Source organism: Poromitra crassiceps (genome assembly GCF_964638095.1).
Source record: "Poromitra crassiceps genome assembly, chromosome: 10".
Classification (NCBI taxonomy): Eukaryota; Metazoa; Chordata; class Actinopteri; order Beryciformes; family Melamphaidae; genus Poromitra; species Poromitra crassiceps.
In genome coordinates, this window is record NC_139631.1 from 9,287,526 (window position 1) to 9,307,373 (window position 19,848).

General features: G+C 44.5%; 1 protein-coding gene across 1 annotated transcript in view; it reads left to right on the forward strand.

Annotated features, from left to right (window-relative positions):
- Positions 1-19,848, forward strand: part of cacna1ba (calcium channel, voltage-dependent, N type, alpha 1B subunit, a) — a gene marked incomplete at both ends in the record, with an annotated part of 174,332 nt that overhangs the window by 667 nt on the left and 153,817 nt on the right. The window contains 2 exons of the mRNA XM_083644732.1: positions 2,522-2,633; positions 4,076-4,215. Of these exons, the coding sequence (XP_083500858.1) occupies positions 2,522-2,633; positions 4,076-4,215 (252 nt within the window). The remainder of the gene's footprint in view (positions 1-2,521; positions 2,634-4,075; positions 4,216-19,848) is intronic.

A 19,848-nucleotide genomic window follows, 5' to 3' on the forward strand; every position in this document is an offset into this window, starting at 1 on the left:
AGGTATTTGTGTCAATAACAAGGTGACAATAATGTGGGCATATGTTTATACAGTTCTGCTTGACGTTTTCGCTTTACAAGAGAGAACGGCTGGGAATAATCGTCGGTCAGAGTGTACGTTCCTTGTTTTTCAGTGCAGCGTTTGACTTTATGTCAAGATCATTTAAAATACTTTTATGCGAAGTCATCAACTTTTTCCATGTCCAGGATCCCCACACGTTTGATCATAGGAATCAATGTGAGGGGGTTGCTGTCTGTAGCAGATGCAGATATTGAAACCGCTGATTAGAGCAGTGCATTCTCTCCTTGTGCTAATTTACAGGAAATGCAAGGATGGGGTCCCTATAGACACAATATGGGAGCCACTGACATAGCCGATAGATTGTCAGGGTGGGTGGCCCTCCTGTAGCTTGTAGCCTACAGAGAACAGGCTTAGTTTCAAAGTTGATTTATGGACTTGAAGCTGCCTACAGCTTTTGCTTTGTTTGACTCACTCACATGTGTCTGAAATTCTCCTTTCCCGTGCTTTCAAGTGTATTTAGCATCTTTATTTTCTGAATCCTCGACTTCATGAGGGTAAGGGTGCTGTCCATGGTGCTGAACTCTCAGCTGCCCGCAGGCTGGCCTGAGCGTCAAAGCGGCACGAGCTGCATGGGTGTGACAGCAAACAAATGCATCAAACAAACAAGACATAACAATCAGATGCGGGGGGGGGGGGGGGGGTAGGGCTTCATGTTTCAGATGTTTAAGATGACTCAGTAGCACATTTGGACTTGATTCCGCTTGTATGGTGGACGGCACCTGTTGAGTTTTGTGTATTGCCTCACCAGCAAAATGTTTTGCATTTGTGCAACAAAAACAATTGCCACTGTGAAATGGTGAAACGCTGTGTTGCTCAGTTAATGAGTGTGCACGGGGTTTTGCAATTAATTCACATTAAGTTGTGCAATGGCTTCCATTACTTAAGTAAGCGGTTGGTTACCCCCCAGTGTTGAGCAAACATTGATCACGTGTTGACGTGGCCGTGCATTACTAAGCCCTTTATCCCAATGCAGAGCGATCATGGCAACACTGCAGAATGATCCATTACGGCCCCCGAGCAGCTGGAGGCCAGAAGTGGCTGTAGTCCATTGGCCAGCTCGCTCTCCTGAGGTCTTCCTCCTCCTCCTCGCAGAGCTCGCACGGCCCCTGAGGGGAGCCTGGGGTGGTATAGCGCTAATAAACAACAGCGGTGCACTGCAGGGAGAGCAGCTACCCAATCGGCTTTGCAGATGCAATGTACAATTTCTTGAAATTGCCAGAGCCGCTCCTCTTGCTCAGCTGCAACATTGCTATCTATTGTTAAGGGGAGTCTCAGCAGGCTTTTGACTGTGGCAGATTTAGCCATTACTGCTGTATTTGTGTTACTCGTCAAGGAAGAATCCACATTGGGATACTCTTAGAGTTAGAGGTCATCGATCTGCGATGCTCAGAGCATTCCACGGCTTATTTTGTGATGAAGTGTTATCATTTTCTTTGTTTTAGTGACCCACTTTCGCTCCACCTCCCCTCATTTAATCCTGTGTTTTTTACAGAATGCCTAGAAGTGCTTCCTTTCAATCAAAGGTGGGCATATGGCCGTATAAATTCAACCAGCCAGCCAACTAGTTTGTGAACATTGGGGACTCGAGAGTGTCTGTGATTGTGGCCGAGTCCCTAACATGTCCTGTGGCTGCATTGTATTCTGGTCTCTCTCCTGCTCCTGTGGCTGCATTGTATTCTGGTCTCTCTCCGGCTCCTGTGGCTGCATTGTATTCTGGTCTCTCTCCTGCTCCTCTGGGCGGAGAAATTGGTCTCTCTCTTACGATGGATTTCTCCCTGTATGATTATTGAATGTCTCTTGGTGCAAAATGGCGGCTCCAGAAAGAAGCCACCGCTCTTTGATTCAGAGCTACTGACACTAAAACCTGATGTTTGCCGCTGAATGTTTTGAAACTCCATTTGGACGGCACGGTGGATAAGTGGTTAGCACTATTGCCTCACAGCAAGAAGGTCCCGGGTTCGAACCCCGGTCCGTCCCAGGTCCTTTCTGTGTGGAGTTTGCATGTTCTCCCCGTGTTCGTGTGGGTTTCCTCCGGGTGCTCCGGTTTCCTCCCACCACCTAAAGACATGTATGTTAGGGTTAATACTCCTGTCAGTGCCCCTGACCAAGGCAATGGCAAAAGAGCTGGAGTTGGTCCCCGGGCGCTGCACTGCGGCTGCCCACTGCTCCTAGTTCTAGGGAGGTTCCTAGTAGAGGATGGGTCAAATGCAGGGGATGAATTTCCCCATGGGGATAAATAAAGGATAACTTCACTTCACTTAACATTTAGCTGTGATGGAAATATTTCAGTGTGACATCACCAAATTTGCTGACAGTGTTAGTGTTTTAGATCGGATTTGTGGCCTTTATATATTCTCCATGCTTTGTTGAAGTTGTCTAATGGTGCGGTTGTGTATGTAGCAATGTATGCATTCCTTTTCCCACAAGTCTTCCTTAACAGTCTCACTCCATTTGAGTACATGATCCTGGCCACCATCATAGCCAACTGCATTGTGCTGGCTTTGGAGCAACACCTACCCGTTGGTGACAAGACGCCCATGTCAGAGCGCTTGGTAAGTTTGTTTGTTTGAGTAGTTATTTTATAAGGCAGAGGAAGTGTCATAACCATAGCGGTCTCTAAATATCATTTGTCAATCTGAAACCAAAGCTAATTTCCCTACATTCCTGAAAGTTTAGTTTTTTTTTTTTTAAATAGAAATGCAGGATTCTGAAGAGAGCTACAAAACATTTCTTGTTTATTTTATTATTTCCCAATGGCAGAGCAGATCTGTCGCCCACAGTGGCTGCGGCCCCCACAGAGCTGCCTCTGATCCCCCTGTGTGTCATCACCTCAGGTTCCCCCGCCCCCCCCCCCCCCCCCACTTCCCTCCACCCAGCTCTGTTGTTAAATCCCTCCATTAAAGAGGCACGTGCTGTGAAGCCCCGCCGTCCAATCAGAAAGCTAGTAGGGCCGTTTTTAAGAATGAAATGTCACTCCCCGAGGCAAGGAGACCCCCAGCTGCCCATTTCCATTGACCCGCCCTCTCAGATGAACAGAACACATTGCTGTGTTCATGATGTTGTGAAGCGATCATTATTATCATTATTATTATTAACAGCCTAGAAATTTGGCCTTACTACGATCAAAGCATTGGACGAAGCAATGGGCATCTCTGGTGTCATTTGCTCATTGCTGCTATTTACAGAAAAACAGGCTGATTGCATGATGATGAGGATTCTTCTTCTTACTATCCTTGCAAAGATGACACAGGTGTTTATATAGAACCTCAGCCTCACCTTATTTCTTTACTTATGTAGGACTTGAAGCTTATTCTACTGTTACTCTATAAGACATAACAGCTCAGTACCTACTAGAGAAATTGCTTGAAGGCTTCATATAATCCAAGTCCAAATCAGATTTTATTTTATTTCACATTTCATACAACAATGTAATCAAATGTGCGTTACAAACATGGTTACAACAGTTCAGAATCATGAAAAAGAAAGTGAATAATAGAAACAAGATCAAGTGACAACAGGAAAAGTAATATTTAAAAAGTTAAAAGGTGTGTTTTGTCACCCTTGAGTGAATTAGTATTTTGGAGTCTTGTCTTCTCGTTCTTAGTTCGAACTTACTTGAAATTGAAAATTACTTACTTGGATTTTTAATTATTATTATTTTTTGATTGAAGCTGTTCTGAAGCTTTCCTGTGTTTCCCCCAGAATAGTTTTCTTTCAACACGGGACAGTACAATTCTCCTCAGAAAGCCTGGCTAATGAAACTCTTTTATGTCAGCTCTTTAAGGCAGGGTGAGGCAAGCTTTTACATGCTGACATCCATGAAACTGTTGAGTAACATCACATCCTCCTCACCTCCATCATACAGTATAGGGAGGTGACAACATTGACTGGGCAATATCCGATTTTGATTGGAAGGCCAGTCGCCTGTATGCTCAACTGATCTATCGCTCTAACAGATGGGAGTCTGTGACCTCTCTCTTCTCTGTCCCGACAGGATGACACAGAGCCCTACTTTATTGGAATATTTTGCTTTGAGGCCGGCATCAAGATCATCGCCCTGGGCTTTGCCTTTCACAAAGGCTCCTACCTGCGTAACGGCTGGAACGTCATGGACTTTGTGGTGGTCCTAACGGGGTGAGTAGCGCCGGACTAATGGCTTATACAGCTGCTAACCGACAGCGCTAATGGTCAGAGCAGATTAACGACGGGAGAACAAAGCTAATGCACGTGTGTGTGTGTGTGTGTGTGTGTTGCGCTTCTAATGATGAAGACGCAGTAGAGCCGTGTCATTCCAGATGGCAGTGTGTGTTCTCACCCTGTCCGAATAAACACAGTCTTGATAAGGCACCATAGGACGAATCAGCGTTGACGTCGCAGCCAGCCACCCAGAAATGCGGAACCCCGCGGCGGTTAACTAGTATGAGTCGTTCCAAACAAACGTGAATATCTCAAAAACTATACATCACATCGCTTATATTTTGACATTCTGAGCGAGAGCAGAAGTAGCTCAAGAGTTTGATGTATAATATATGCACGTCGTGTTAAAGTTGTGTGAACTGTCACAGTTTTTAAAAATGTAGTAAACAGGGTCGGCCGGCTAGAGTGAGACGCTCAAGCTCACGATCCATAGGGTTCCATTGCCGTTGCCACCCAGTGACGTGGTTTGTTTACCAAAATGCTGCTCGGCTGATCCCTCGTATTGTCTGTGTTAAATAAATATGTATTAGATAAGAATACACAGAGTCTTGATAAGGCACTATTGTCTGTGTTAGATATGTGCTGGGAGGCAACAAAGAAACCATTTTGTAACACATGTTGCAACAGGGAAAACCGGCTGCCATCATGCTGATTTCCACATGGCATAGTGATGACTTTGCTGTGCTGTGTGTGTATTAGGGCTGGGCAATATATCAATATTATATCGATATCGTGATATGAGACTAAATATAATCTCAGATTTTGGATATGGTGATATGGTGATATGGCATTAAGTGTTTTCTTTTCCTGGTTGGCTGCATTACATAAAGTGATGTCATTTTTTGAACCTATACCAGACTGTTCTAGCTGTTCTATTATTTGCCTTTACCCACTTAGTCATTATATCCACATTACTGATGGTTATTTATCAAACATCTCATTGTGTAAATTTGTGAAGTTACAACTGAACATTTAGCCCACTTCGTAGAAAATATATATATATTGTGTACCATTCAGCCTAAAAATACCAAGATATGATTTTCAGTCCTACTGTGTATCATGTGACGTGTACCAAGGCTTATATCGTAGCAGTGACCAAAAAGTACTAAACCAAATCTATAGAGGTATAGGAGATTCTCCCGTGGAGAGAGATGAGTGTGAGGTGGTGGTGGTAGCGGGGGTGGGAGGGTTTGGAGACCGAGGGAGGATGGGAGTCGGGGGTTGGAAGGGGAGAGAGAGAGGGGGGGGGTTAGTGACGGGGAGATGCTGTTACGCTGGAGAAAGTCCCTGGGTAGTTTGCCAGCAGCGCCAGGGGAACGGCCCCACAGCCTCCGCTACCTAATGGCTCAGAGATGTATTTGGCCCATCTATTGGGGCTTACGTCAGAAAGAACGCTCGTCTCCATAAACAGAGCCTCCTCCACCGCCAACCCCCCCTACCCACAAGCAAGCCACTGGGAGTCACAAGTCCTTTTTTGGTTCCTGCTGGCTGAGAGGGAAGGGGAAGCAGGCGCTGTGAGGGAAGTGGAAGCAGGCGGTGGCTAATGTAATAAGTGGGATGATGAGCCTGGTTTTGCTAACCTCGGAAAGGCAGCTGGATTCACGCGAGATCACGATCACACGACAAATACATCCTGCCAGGCTCCAATCGAGTGATTTGAATCTGAACCACCAGGAGTTCCCACCAATCAGCGTCTAGAGGCGGGATTTAGGCGTGACGAGCCCGTGACGTAATTAGCAGATGGTTAATCAAATCACCTGCAAAGTAGGACTGGGCAATATATCGCTATTATATCGATATCTTGATATGAGACTAGATATCGTCTTACATTTTGAATTTGTGATATGGCATGTTTCCTTTTCCTGGTTTAAAAGACTGCATTACACTAAAGTGATGTATTTGCTGAATTTATCAGACTGTTCAAGCTGTTCTGTCATTTGCCTTTACCCACTTAGTCATTATATTCACATTACTGATGATTATTTATGATTGAAAAATCTCATCATGTACATATTTTTGTGAAAGCACCAATAGTCATCCCCACAATATCTTTGCAATATCGATATCGAGGCATTTGGTAAAAAATATTGTGATAATTGATTTTGTCTATATCACCTAGCTCTACCGCCAAGTAGCTTTTTTTAAAGTGCCTGCCTGCCCCTTTCAAAGGTTTGCTGAGCGTGTTACCAGAAGCTTCTGTGCAAACAAACCATCGGGCAGCGTCAGGTTATAGTTTAGCTGGAATATTTGGAGAGTGTGTGTGTGTGTGTGTGTGTACTATGTGTGTACTATGTGTGTACTATGTGTGTATGTGCGTGTTGCGTGTGCATGTATGCAGCATCTGATGTTGCGTGGAGGTGAGGCTTCTCAACAGGCTGACAGCCTGTGTGTACGCTTGCAGCCAGAGCCTCCTCTTCCAGTGTGTGCATGTGTGTGTGCGTGTGTGTGTGTGTGTGTGCGTGTGCGTGTGCGTGTGCGTGCGTGTGTGCGTGCGTGTGCGTGTGCGTGTGTGTGTTTGTGTGTGTGGATGGGAGTGGCCCATGCAGGCAGGCGGGCCTGATTGAATTGGGGCTGAGCAGGCTGACATGATAACCATAATTGAAGAAGGGGGGGGGGGGGCATTACTGTGGCGGTCTGGACATCTTATCACTGACGGATTGAGTTGTGTCGTCAGCCCCGGCCTGGACCAGATAGCGGATCGCTCGTATGGGCTGGGCGGGACGCTTACACACTTAGTCATGCATGTGTATTGTGTACACACACCCCCACACACACACACACACTAAATACGCATGACAAATCACTGCCCCGTGATGTGGTCATTTCCTGCAGGGTGTGCTGCCTAGAAACCTGTTGCAATTAGTCACTAGCAATGCCTCATTGATGATCAGCATGGACCTCAGCTGTATGGATGACAGGGGGGTGTTACACAGTATCACTGTGAGCTACCTGTTTGCTTGTATTGTAACATGGACATCAGAGTGTCCCCTACGCCAGGGCAGGGGTTCCCAAACCTTTCTGTCCAGGTACCACTACATACCAAACCAAATTTCCCAGGGACCACTTCCACTGCGTATACCATATATATATATATATATATATATATATATATATATATATATATATATATATATATATATATATATATATATATATGTCTGGCGGACCACCAGGCGGAGTTTGGGAACCAATGCCCTGGCCTACGCCATACATCAATCTGTGATATTCAGTGTATTTAGTTATTTTGTGATTAAGTTGTGATCATTTACTTTTTTGGGTGTACCCACATTTCCACAACCTGCTTCATCTACTTCTACTCAAGTTAGTGATTTCCGCCTCACTACGGATCTAAAAGGGCCTTTATTTTCTTTTAGAACACGGCTCTCTTGAATACTCGATTCTGATTGGTCAATCAACAATATTCACCGGTCATTATTTCTCGACAACTGACCGCTGCTCTGCCACACCTGGATTAATCAGTTGATAAGAGCCTTTTGTCAGCAAGCCACTACTAATTAGGCCAACCAGTTGCAGCTGTGGTGTCTTGTGTGCCAATTACGAATGAAACCGCTTTGTCGTTGAAAACGCTATTAAAAAATATATTTGAATAATTATTTTTGTCAGATTATTGAATGATTTAGTTTAGGGATGCACCGATATGAAAATTTTGGCCGATGCCGATAACCGATATTAACATTGCTGTTATGGCCGATAACCGATATTTACCGATGTCGATATGATCTGTATAAAACCACATTTTTATGATCATCACATTTTGTACATACTGAAAAACACATGTTAACACATTCACTGCCAGCCATTTTTTTTTTACTGTAGGTAGCTTCTGCCAGAGGTTTTTTTTGAGGATTCTGGCTCTGTCGGAGAGCACTGTCTCCACTTAGTGGGTCGGTGGAATGGGTTGTACACGTTCGGTGGCTTCAATATTTATATAAGAGATGTAAAAGGGTTAGATCAACGTCCCACCGTCAAAAACGTATTAACACGTCATTGGCAGTCAACCGTTGGATTTTTTTTGACGTATCAACACGTCATTGGCAGTGAACGTGTTCACACTGAATTTGAAAAAGTTATGCATTTCGTTATTTGCAAAGCCTTTGGAAAAGCCCATAAATCATAGATTTACTGCGTTATTTCATATCAATGTGAAGAATTTGGCTGATAATGATAACCGATATTAACATTGCAACATCTGACCGATGCCGATATGACCGATATGTTAAAAAATGACTAACATCGGCCGATACCGATATGATTGCCGATTTATCGTGCATCCCTAATTTAGTTGTAGGCCGTGTTCTAAGCGGGATAATGTATATTGAGGCGGTGATTACTGGGAAATAATGACCTTCAATCCACCTGTCGGTCATTATTTCCCCCGTAATCACCGCCTCAATATACATTATCCCTTACTTATCTTTTTATGCTATGTGTGTGTGTGCGTGTGTGTGTCTGTGTGTGTGTGTGTGTGTGTGTGTGTGTGTAAATATATAAGTGTATATATAAGTGGTGGACATAAAAATGTATTATAATAAACATCGATAATATACTATAGCATGACTTTGTGACAACACTATAAACTTATTAGGTTATTATTATAAGGTTATTGCTGGCTGCAAGTAAAGTGTAAAACATACAAAATTATTCTTTCAAACACTATTGTCACTTTGGCATGGAGCCGGAGGTAAAATGCATTATGAGTGCTGAACTTATATAAATGCATTATGTCCATCACTTATAATACTTAATAATCATTGTTATAAGTTAGCATGCATGATCAACATTCAATAGTTTTATAAAGCCTTAAAAAAAGCATTATAATGTCTTATGAATGTGCTCATAATGCATTATAAACGTGACCGTCATAGAAAGAGTCTAGGGGAAACACTGATGGACAGAATATCAGGCTGAAATGTGCTAGGCAGTTCAGGGTGTGTCTCATTCTAACGCCATTACCGCTAAGCGAACACGCCATCAATTCCTCTTCACATCACACGTGTCGGTTCTCGGGGGCCATCTTTTCGCGGGCCGCTAATCAGATGTGGTGGCACTGACTGGGCCGTGTGAATGAAAGAGCTTGGATTTGGACTTAGGTCCCGCAGGCCCGGGCCAGACCTCGAGCATGTTCCAATAAGACATATAGGGAGTTGCTAATAAGAGCATATATCTGCCTCCCCGCGCTCCCACCCAGATCAATAGTGTATTGAACCAAACGCACGGGGAAATAGATTCACTTCAGCGCGCCTCTTTATAGCTGACTGGATCAGAGCAGCAGCAAGGGCTGGATCTCTGCAGCGGCTCGCCTCACTAGCCAGCCCCCCCACACACACACACACACATGAAAATGGAGTTGATTGGTTGAATGATGGTATGATATTAATAGGAACATTAAAGGGGCACTATTTTTATGAATTCTGATTTTATTCTATTATTATGTGTTTATATAAATGATGCTTAATGAAGAGTGTGATTTCTTTTTGATTAGTTAAATTTACAGGCAGATTCAGACTCCAGTAAACGCTTCACAACTGGACTTGGTTTTGATTGCCTCCACTCAGCGGCTTTACCTTATTTCATTCAGAGGAACTGCTGTTGTCGGCCAATCAGGATCGAGTATTGTGAGGACTTAAAGGCCGGCTTTACCGTGGGGAATATGAATATTAAATCTCACGCCCCTAAGGTTTTCGAATCCGTTGAAATTTTTGAAATTGGTTGTTTCCCGCCAGAGATATCACCAGAAATCCACTCTGTGTGGAGGGGGGGGGGGGGGGGTGGTGGAGGGGAGGGGCGGGTGCGGGGACCCGAAATACTACATTTCCCACAATGCACTGGGCTCGCGTGGCCTTCGTTTCCATGCCCACCCCTCAGGCAATTGGCTGATATCAAACTCCAGTAGGTGGCGGTAATGCACATATATCTGCCATAAAACTCAAAGAAGAAGAAGAAGGCTTCGACAATAAAACAAGAGAACAAGAAAAAATCGAAAATAAATCGAAAATAAAATTGCACCAAATTGCACCAAATTTAAACCGATGTATATATGTCGGGAGATGTCTTCATAAAAAAAAATTCATGCATTTTAAGGCATTTTCGTAGGAGTTACGCGCATCTGATGTTGTAACTATTTTCTGTAAAAATGTGTAAAAATGGGTACATTGCTCAGCGTTGATTTCGTTACTTCGACTCACCTACTACTAGATGTATAATTTGACGAGCTTTCCAATGCCGCCAGTCCCGTGTCTTTTGGTGCTTCCGTTCCAGAGATATGGGGCCCTATTCTCCCACAAGCCTTCGGCGCTAAAACGGGCCTTAAACGCAAAAAAACGTGCCTTGCGCCTGTTTTGGGACGATATCAATATGGCTTTAGGCTGCCAAATGCGCTTTAGGCCGAATGGGCGTGGCGCAGTCTCAGAATGGGCCAAAGTGGGCGTGTCGGCGGCGTACTGCTATCTTCCGACCTGGCGTTAATTTAGCGCCTTGCGCCTTTGAAAACCAGGCCTATTCAGTGGGCCAGTTGCTTGGAGCGCTCCCCTCTGGCTCTCTCCCTCCCCTCTGGCTCTCTCCTCTTTCACCCTTCTCTGTGTCACCTCTCTCCCTCTCTCCTCAGTCTGACAGGCACAATACCGACTGTCTCTGACTCCCTCGCTCAGAGTCCCATAGAAAAAATAAGCTGTAACTTCACTGTAATGTGAATGTCCCAAGATGCATTGTGTTTCTCAATTTCGCTACTAAATAGCAACCAAATGAGCCGAAAACCTATATTAAGGGAGGATCTAAATAATGTGTAATGGTAAGACAACCTCCAATTGTAGAACATTTCAATATTGGACCAAATAAAACATCGAAATGAAAACACCACCCTATGTGAAACATATATGTCCTACTGGGGCTATAAATATCCCTTGTCGATTTAACGTGATTTAGATAAGTGACAGCGGAACGCGCTTCGGAAGCTTCTACTGTCATCTGCTATACTGTGATGTCCGCTCCAATAACTTGGCCCTACTCCACATTTAGTTTTACAATAAAAACACATTTATGCAATGACTTTACATAATGTAGGCTATATTTATGTGCATCATCCTTCCTGCAGCAGGCGAGAGAAAATGATATCTTTCTGGACAAACTTTCACCAATCTAATAGGCTATATTTTTCTAGCTGATGCGTTTAGAACATTATTTTCACTTTGATCTTGCTATAGTGTAGCGTATTTACATGCTTGCAGTATTGAAACTGCAGTTAGATTGGTTTGAGAAGCATAATAATATGGAATAATAGCCTATAATGCAGACAGACAGACTGGATGAAGGGGGGGGGGGGGGGGGGGGGGCAGAGCGTTTGGCTTTCGTCTGGTTTTGCGGGATCACTGGAATTGGAGCTAAAAAGGCAAGCGTGCGATTCGTTTATTGCAGTTATCCAATGAGCATGACGGTGCATAATTTTACGCTTAAAAGGCGTGGTTGTAATGGTTGAGGCTGCGTCTAGCGCCAGCACGACGATATCAAGTGCGCTGGTCCACGCCCACTGATTTGAGCTGCGCCACGCGTTCGGCCTAGAAACAGCGCCGATGCAACGATAGGGACCCTGGTCTCTTGGCAAGGAGCTATGGAAAGCTAACCTAGCTACAGTATGCTATGCGGGTGAACAAGATGGCTGCCTTTTGCTTTTCGTCGAGAGCTCTGAAGGGGCGTGGAGGACCTCTAGAGGCGGGACCATGGCTCACAAGACTTGTAGTTCATAGGCGCTCGAGTTCCGCAACGGGGAGGGAGGCCGGATGACGCGTAACGCGTCATCCGGCTTCCCTAAAATATGTGAGAGATGCCTGATAGGTCAGGCAGTGAAGCTCCAATTTCAAAAATTTCAACGGATTCTAAAACCTTAGGGGCGTGAGATTTAATATATATTCATATTCCCCACGGTAAAGCCGTCCTTTAAGCTTAATTTATACTTATTAGAAAGTGTCGCTCAGCACATGGTCGCAGACGGAAAATAAAGTGTCGCTCATGTTGCTGCATTTATGCTTCTCTCCTCGGCTCAACGGTCACGTGACGTTATAGACAGAGGGAGGCAGAGAACTAGTGCAGACAGCCAAGAGAGGGAATGCTGTCAGTGAACCCACGTCGGAGCGGGCAAGATGTACAGTAACTGCAGCCGCATATAATATAACGACCACACAACTCACCTCCTCTCTCTCTGGGAAGTTGGTCACGGTGTTCTTTGTGATTTTCACGAAGTCATACATCAAGGACATGTTGATCAAAATAGCGGGGACACGTTCATTAATTTCATTTCAGCGAAAACTAAAACAAGGAAGTCAAGCGCGTGCCCGTCTATATAGCCAATCACACTTGCGCGACATTATGTGACGTAGTCAGCGACACTAGAAATGTCACTAGGTAGCAGACACCTCTCGCCGACACTTGAAAGTGTCGACTCAAGTCCTCATTTTTCGTCGGCGACCGTTTCAAAAGTGTCGGCAGACGAAGCATAAATTGGGCTTTAGCCTTCACAAACATTCAATATGTGGCCTTTAAACTAAACCACATTATTTAGATCATTTCAGGCAGGACCACTAATTGTCAAAAGGAAACTTTTTATTGCCATATGCAATAGTTCTATTTGGCAGTATGGCTGTGTGCTGGGAGCTCCTCGTCCATATGTTAGTGTTACATGGAAAGCCTGAGGCGGGTAGAGCTGCAGCAGGGTACAGGACAGAGCAGAACAGAAATGACAATTGTTTAAGTCAGACATAACATGCGCTGTTACTGCAGCACGCTGCTGTATCACACACTGTTACTATCGCTGGCACTCTGAGCCTCCTCGGCTACAGTAAAAGAGTGTTTGCCAAATATGGAGAGCCATCAGTCCCTGGTGTTGGTTCAGCAGGAAGGTGTAGATGCTGCTGAGAGAGCCAGGCTCTTCTTTAGATCACAAAGCATTTACACAGCAAACACACACAGGACCGCTTCTTATCCTAATCGTACCAATCTTCCCCGGCTGTGGCGCTCCACAGTGCATTTGAGACTACAGCTGGTGATGAAATAGAACCAGGGGGAATTTCGAGAAATAGAATTATTGTATTACATTTTTGTCTCCATTCAAAATACCCCTTTCCCAGGAAACCCAGATCACAGCGGTGGAGATTTGATAGCTTTTGGTGAAGACTGGCCTCCCTGTGGAAAATAAAATCTCACCAGGATTTATCCAACCCAATGACTCCAACTGCAGGACTATTACAATAGTGACACCAGATGCCCATTGAGGATGCAGTAGCAAAATAATACAGTTCCCCTCAGGTCTGGAAATAGAGAAAGTGGCAGAAACTGGGTGATTGGTTTAAAGTGGAGCTAAAATGCCATTGACACAGTATGTGACTTCCTTATCGTGACGCATACAGAGTGAAACAGGGTAGAGAGGCGGGACCAGTGGTGTAATGCAGGGTATACGGCGTACATCCACCTATTTTTCAGACGGCTTTGCAGCTTTCAGAGGGCTTTCAATCCTAACCCCTAAACTACGATTAAAATGTAAAATCAATTAAATGGAATTTGGGGGGGGGTACGGATTTCATATGGCCCCAGACACACACGGGGCCTGCAGCATGCTGCTGTTACAGCACCATGCTGCAGACCCTGTAACAGTGCAGGGTCTGCAGCACGGTGCTGTATCACACACTGTTACACAGGGTCTGCAGCACGTTACACAGGGTCTGCAGCACGCTGCCTGTGTAACAGTGTGATTGATACAGCAGCGTGCTGCAGACCCTGTGTAGATGCATGCGGAGGAGAGGTGAGGCTGAGCAGAAAGACAGCGTAGTCGGATACTAATGGGAGGAGAGTAGGAGCACATTAGGGTTAGACAAATATGGGGCTAATATTTTTGTATAGAAGCTGCTGATTGCCAATATTATAACATAAGCAATGTAATTCCAGTACAGATGGAAAAGCATCAGAAACAACATTTAGACCATCATGGGACACTATAAAACTCTCCATTGAAACCCATAATAATGACATTGTCTTATGGGGGTTAACTGCTCTTTTAGGCACCTACTGTATATTCAATGGTAGCGGAAATACATTTGGCCTTTAAATGAAGCATTCATTAATAAAAAAAACATTGTTGAATGATTAAATGATGTGATGTGCGAAGAAGATAAAATGCCATTGCAGGTTTTACAGGCTTGTTTGTTTTATAGAGCGCTGGCCAGGGAGGAACCTCCATCATGTTGTCAGTGAACGACATGGACTGGCTGGTAATTAATGTCTCATAAAAGGCAAATAAATTGTCCCCATCCAAACCATATATTTTTGAAATAATCTGTGAACCAAATGGATTTTGGATTTTGGATAGAAAACAGCAAAAATTGAGAACTTTGTGTTACAACCATGCAGTGGCGGACTTAGAGATTTGGAGGGCCTATTCATAGCTTTCAAGGGGCGTTACGTGCTGCCGGCGGGTTGGCGTTGGCCAGGTGGGCGTTCCCGGCAGCACTTAAGCCCCTTGAAACCTATGAATAGGCAAAGGTGAGCATGGGGCCCCCCTGAATCCCAGTTCTCTTCCTTTTTAATCCATACTTTCTATATATCTTTCTATATTTCTAATCGTTTGTAATCCTTTGACATGCCTGAAGAGATTCTGTGCTCAAAGGTTCCAAATGGCCGTCTGTCTGGCACTGCTGTGACAGCCTGTTTGGAAATTGGAAATTGTGGCTGATGAATGTCTCATCCTTTGGCCTCAGCGGCTGGCTCATCCCCAACAAGTTTTGCCCAAGGCGAAAGAAGAGGGACGTGTGTATGTGTGTGTGTGTGTGTGTGTGTGTGTATGCCTGGATCAGTGTATTGTGGCAAATAAAGACAGGGTTGTCCGTCCTGTACCTTTTGTAAACTGTGAATTTGCTAAAATCGAGTGATCAAATCTCACTAGTAGTGGAATAGCCTGACTGTGAACATCACTCAGGATTGTAATAATTTGTGACCAAAAGATAATTAATTCTAAAAGTTAATTCAAATAAATTTACGTTACTTGTATTCTTGTCTTTTGTGGGGCCCTCTGGCTGCGGGGGCCCGAGGCAACCGCCTACCATCGATTAAGACCATCCTGCCTCAGACATGGGAGCCTGACAGTAGCTGTGCAATAGGCATCCGGACGTCCCATGTGGTTCTGTTCTGAATGCCACACACCAACACCAGCCAATCAGGTGTTCTGGCTCCAAAGCACTTCCTGCCTGATAGGAAGAGGGTTATTAGGATCCAGACTGTGGATAGGGTGATGATGGCTCTGCGGTCAGGGCTAATGCACACCACATATCTGTACAAGAAGCACGAGCGTGCTGTTTGTGAGGTCTTCCTTTTGTACAGTGGGAACCTCTTTCTAATCAACCTCTCTCTGAAGAGAAAGGCAGTGGAACAAATACATGAATAATTGATTAGGTTTCACTGTAGATGAATTAGCCCAGTTAGAGAGAGAGTGTGCACTTAATCCTGTCTGAGAATACTGTGCAGAGTATTGCTACAGTATACTTTACCTGAGGCCTTTTTACAATAAATATAGTGCTATAAAGCGTCCGGTGTTATTTGATGCTGTGTATTGAAATGGTAAAATGTGTTAACACATAGCGTTTAATATACAACCCCCCTTCCTTTTTAACCCTGCCTGAGCAAAACATTCCGTTTGCCTCTCTTGCTATGACGTTCCTATGCAAAGCGACAGAACTGTGTGTGTGACATAACAGTGGAACCTGCACTTTAAGATGATATAAGATTACTTGAACCAGGAACTAATAATAATAATACATTTAATTCATATAGCGCTTTCAATGACCCAAAGGAGTTACAATAGGAGTCCACAGAAAACAAGAAAAATAGAAACGAGGCAACAGATACAAATAACAATAGCAAAAGTAACAAACGAGCAACAGGCGACACATACAAATAACAATTCACATGTCTAATAATCAGGAATATATGGAAAACAGAGGGGAGGGAGGGAGCGTGAGGGAGAGAGAGGGAAGGGGAGGTGGCGAGGGTGGAGGAGGTGGTTAAGGGTAGCTTATCTTGAACCACTAAAATGCTAACTGGCTAACTACGGCTAATGAAGCATGTCTATGTGTTTTTTTGGTGCACAACTATCATTTTTAAGCTATAGGCTAGTATGTGACACATAGACTAACTCCTGGTCTGTTAGCATTTTGTGAACATGAATCGCGCAGGCTCACCGCCCTGAAGCTTGCCCACTGTGCGGGCTCACATGCTCTTATGACATCACTGATGATGTCACAACTTCGCATCACTGATGACATCACAATTGCTCTTATGAAATCACTGATGATGTCACAATGCCTATGATGACATCATCAGTGATGTCACAATGCACAATTGCCCAAGTGACATCACTTCAGGGACTTTATGACATCATCAGTGATGTCACAATGCCTTTTATGACATCATCAGTGGGGCAAAAATTGAAACAAACAAACAGAGAAACATTGCCCACATGCTCCCTTATATATATATAAACTGAAGGATAAATGTAGAAACCTTCACCTCCACAGTGTGAAGAGAGTGTGACAGGTGGAGAAAATACCCCCAATTAAATTTCCAGTTGCCATATCTTTAAATATATCTTTACAGTAAACAACACCTGTAGGAGTGTGAAACAAAGTTCATAACAATGTTTCATATTATCACCATTTTGATTTGATACTTATTCTGCATTTCTGTAATTTGTCATATTCATGAAGATGGAGTCATGGTGGAGTTGATAAAGCATTACTGGAACCTTTTTTATTTGCTTCTGAACAATTTCATATTGATACCATGACAATAGCAATTTTCTTTATGACTGTCTTTCTGATGATGTTTGCTGTTCTATGACTTGAATAATGACGGCCATGCTTGGCAGACAGGTAGGACAAAGGAGGCAGGGGGCCCCAGTGGTTTGACTCTGGTCATGAAGCCCCATGTCGACAAGCATCTGTCTGTGTCCTTGAGACACTACCAGTTCCAGGATGCTGTACTGTGGAGCTCAACAAAGTATCACCTTATTATAATCTAAGAAAGATCTTGGTAAGAGCAGTCGAGTCAGGCTGGACAGTTATTCATTATCATTTAGTGCAGTGCACAGGTTTTCAAAGTGGGAGGCAGGCCTTCCCAGGGTACTCCAAAGAGTTTCAGGGGAGGCTCCGTCAATGGAAGTGAAAAATATCACATTCGTTATCAAAAGGATATCACATAGAATAGCTACATGTGTGTAATTTGGTTAAAGAGATAGGTTAAAGATGGAAACCACCTAACACCCACACCGCAGGTCAGATTGGGCTGAAAATTTGCATGGTGGTTGGTGATCCAGGGAACGTTATGGACACGTTGTATCTGTAGTACCCTACTTGAAACCATTCCTGGCTTCTATCTAATTTCTAGATTGTTTCTATAAGATTCCTATTCCTGTATGTTCTTACACTTTATATTTGGGAATTTATGTTTTTTTTCATAACCACACACATTGTAAAGAACATTTTAGGACTGCTTCACTCGTGCACGCGCGCACGCACACACACACACACACACACACACACACACACACACACACAAGTCACACACACACGTCCCTCTTCTTTCGCCTTGGGCAAAACTTGTTGGGGACGAGCCAGCCGCTGAGGCCAAAGGATGAGACCTTCATCAGCCACAATTTCCAATTTCCAAACAGGCTCTCACAGCAGTGCCAGACAGACGGCCATTTGGAACCTTTGGGCACAGAATCTCTTCAGGCATGTCAAAGGAGGCGGTTGAGGCGGTTGAACTTTGCGCCGTTTCAGGGCATGTCTGGAGCATTTCCAGTCTGTGTTCCCTCATCAGCGTGACGGGAGGGATCTCCTAACCGGCCTCAGCCTCTCTCAGCCCGTCAGATGTTCCCAGGAAATGGATGGAGTAGAGAATGAGACAGAGAGGACAGGAGGCAGACAGAGAAGCTATGTGATGATGATGATGTGTTTTTTTTTTCTCTCGGAGTGATGTGTCTGTCTGAGACAGTAGATCGATGACCCGGGATGTGTCTCTAGCCAGCCACCCTCCACCCACCCCTGAGGGAGCCGATTGATCCGAGAGCTGGTTGTCAGGGAGGCTCGGGGGGAGCGGGGACCCCACGGGGAGCTAGGCACCATCTCCTCTCAGCTACCGGGCCGTGTGTCTCAGCACGCTACCTTGTCTCACACTCTCGTCTACACAGTGACAGGAAGGAAGCCAGCCAGACGGCATGCTGGGAAAATCAGCTTGTGCATGAATGCGACCGTGTATATATATGCATTAGGATCAAATTAATCCATACGTCTAATGGATTTTGGCCGGGTGCCACACCCAAATTAGACATTTTAAATAGGCTCTTTCCAGAATGGGTTATTTATTTTGCCCCCTCAGCCATGTTATCTCTTTGTCTCGATGCCCAGCGGTGATGAGTGCAGTTTATTGAGCGCGGCCTGTCATTATGTTAAGCTGATGTCCATTACATGACTACTGGCATTGGCCCCGAGCTCCGACTCAACTCAAAGCATTGATTTGCACTTACTGTCCATCACACAGAGGGTCCAGGCTCATTTTATAGCATCAGCACATGGGCCCCCGAAGGGAACCATATGAACTGTTTGATCGGGGAAATATTGCCGTCCTGTGCAGTTCAATGGCTAGAGCACGGCACTGGGCACACCCAGAGCAATCTAGTAAGAGAGTGGCATCTGCGCTACATTTGAATGCAAAAATAAAACCGATGATATTATACAATTTGATTCTTTAAACGTCGGACCCTTTCAGAGTACATCACAAACGGTCCATTTTGCTGCAACTCGACAGCGCTGCTTAATCCAGAACCTTACTTCCGGGAACTATTGAGAGTAAAAACAAAACTGGTCCATTGCCATTGGAGTGAATGGAGATGTCGCGACTCTTCTATATACACGGCTCTGGGCACACCCATGTGAGAAATGAATGCACTTGTGGTGCTGTAACACTTTGGATAGTCAATCCAGCAGGTGACAGATTGTGTTGTGTTATACTCTAGTGTTGTGTTGTGTCGTCCGTCTGTCGTCTTGTCTGGCACGCAGTGTGTGCCAGCAAGGGTTCGCTGTCAAACCATGTTATACTCTTTGAATTATTAACTACAACCAGCACACTGCTCCCACCCCAGGCCCAGATTTACTCAAGGTTTGCGCTAACTAAGCATAATGATTGGAAAGGCTAGTGTGGCTAGTAGTAGCACTGATAAAAAAAATAATAAAGTCTCTTTGTGCCTGCTAGTATGGTCACACATGTGTAAATTATATGTAAATCTAATTACATGTATTTTGCCCACCCAATATTTATTTGAGAAATTGAGACCAAATTCCACAAAAGACCACACAATACCAACTCACCCCAATTGATTGGACCAGATTAGATCCTTTGAAAGGCACGCCGATTTGATCTGTGTTCAGACTGGCTGCTATCATCTGTGCAGGATGCAGGCATCATCACAGGAGTAGTCTGGCTGGCCAGCCTCCCCTCCCTTCCGTGAGAGGAGTC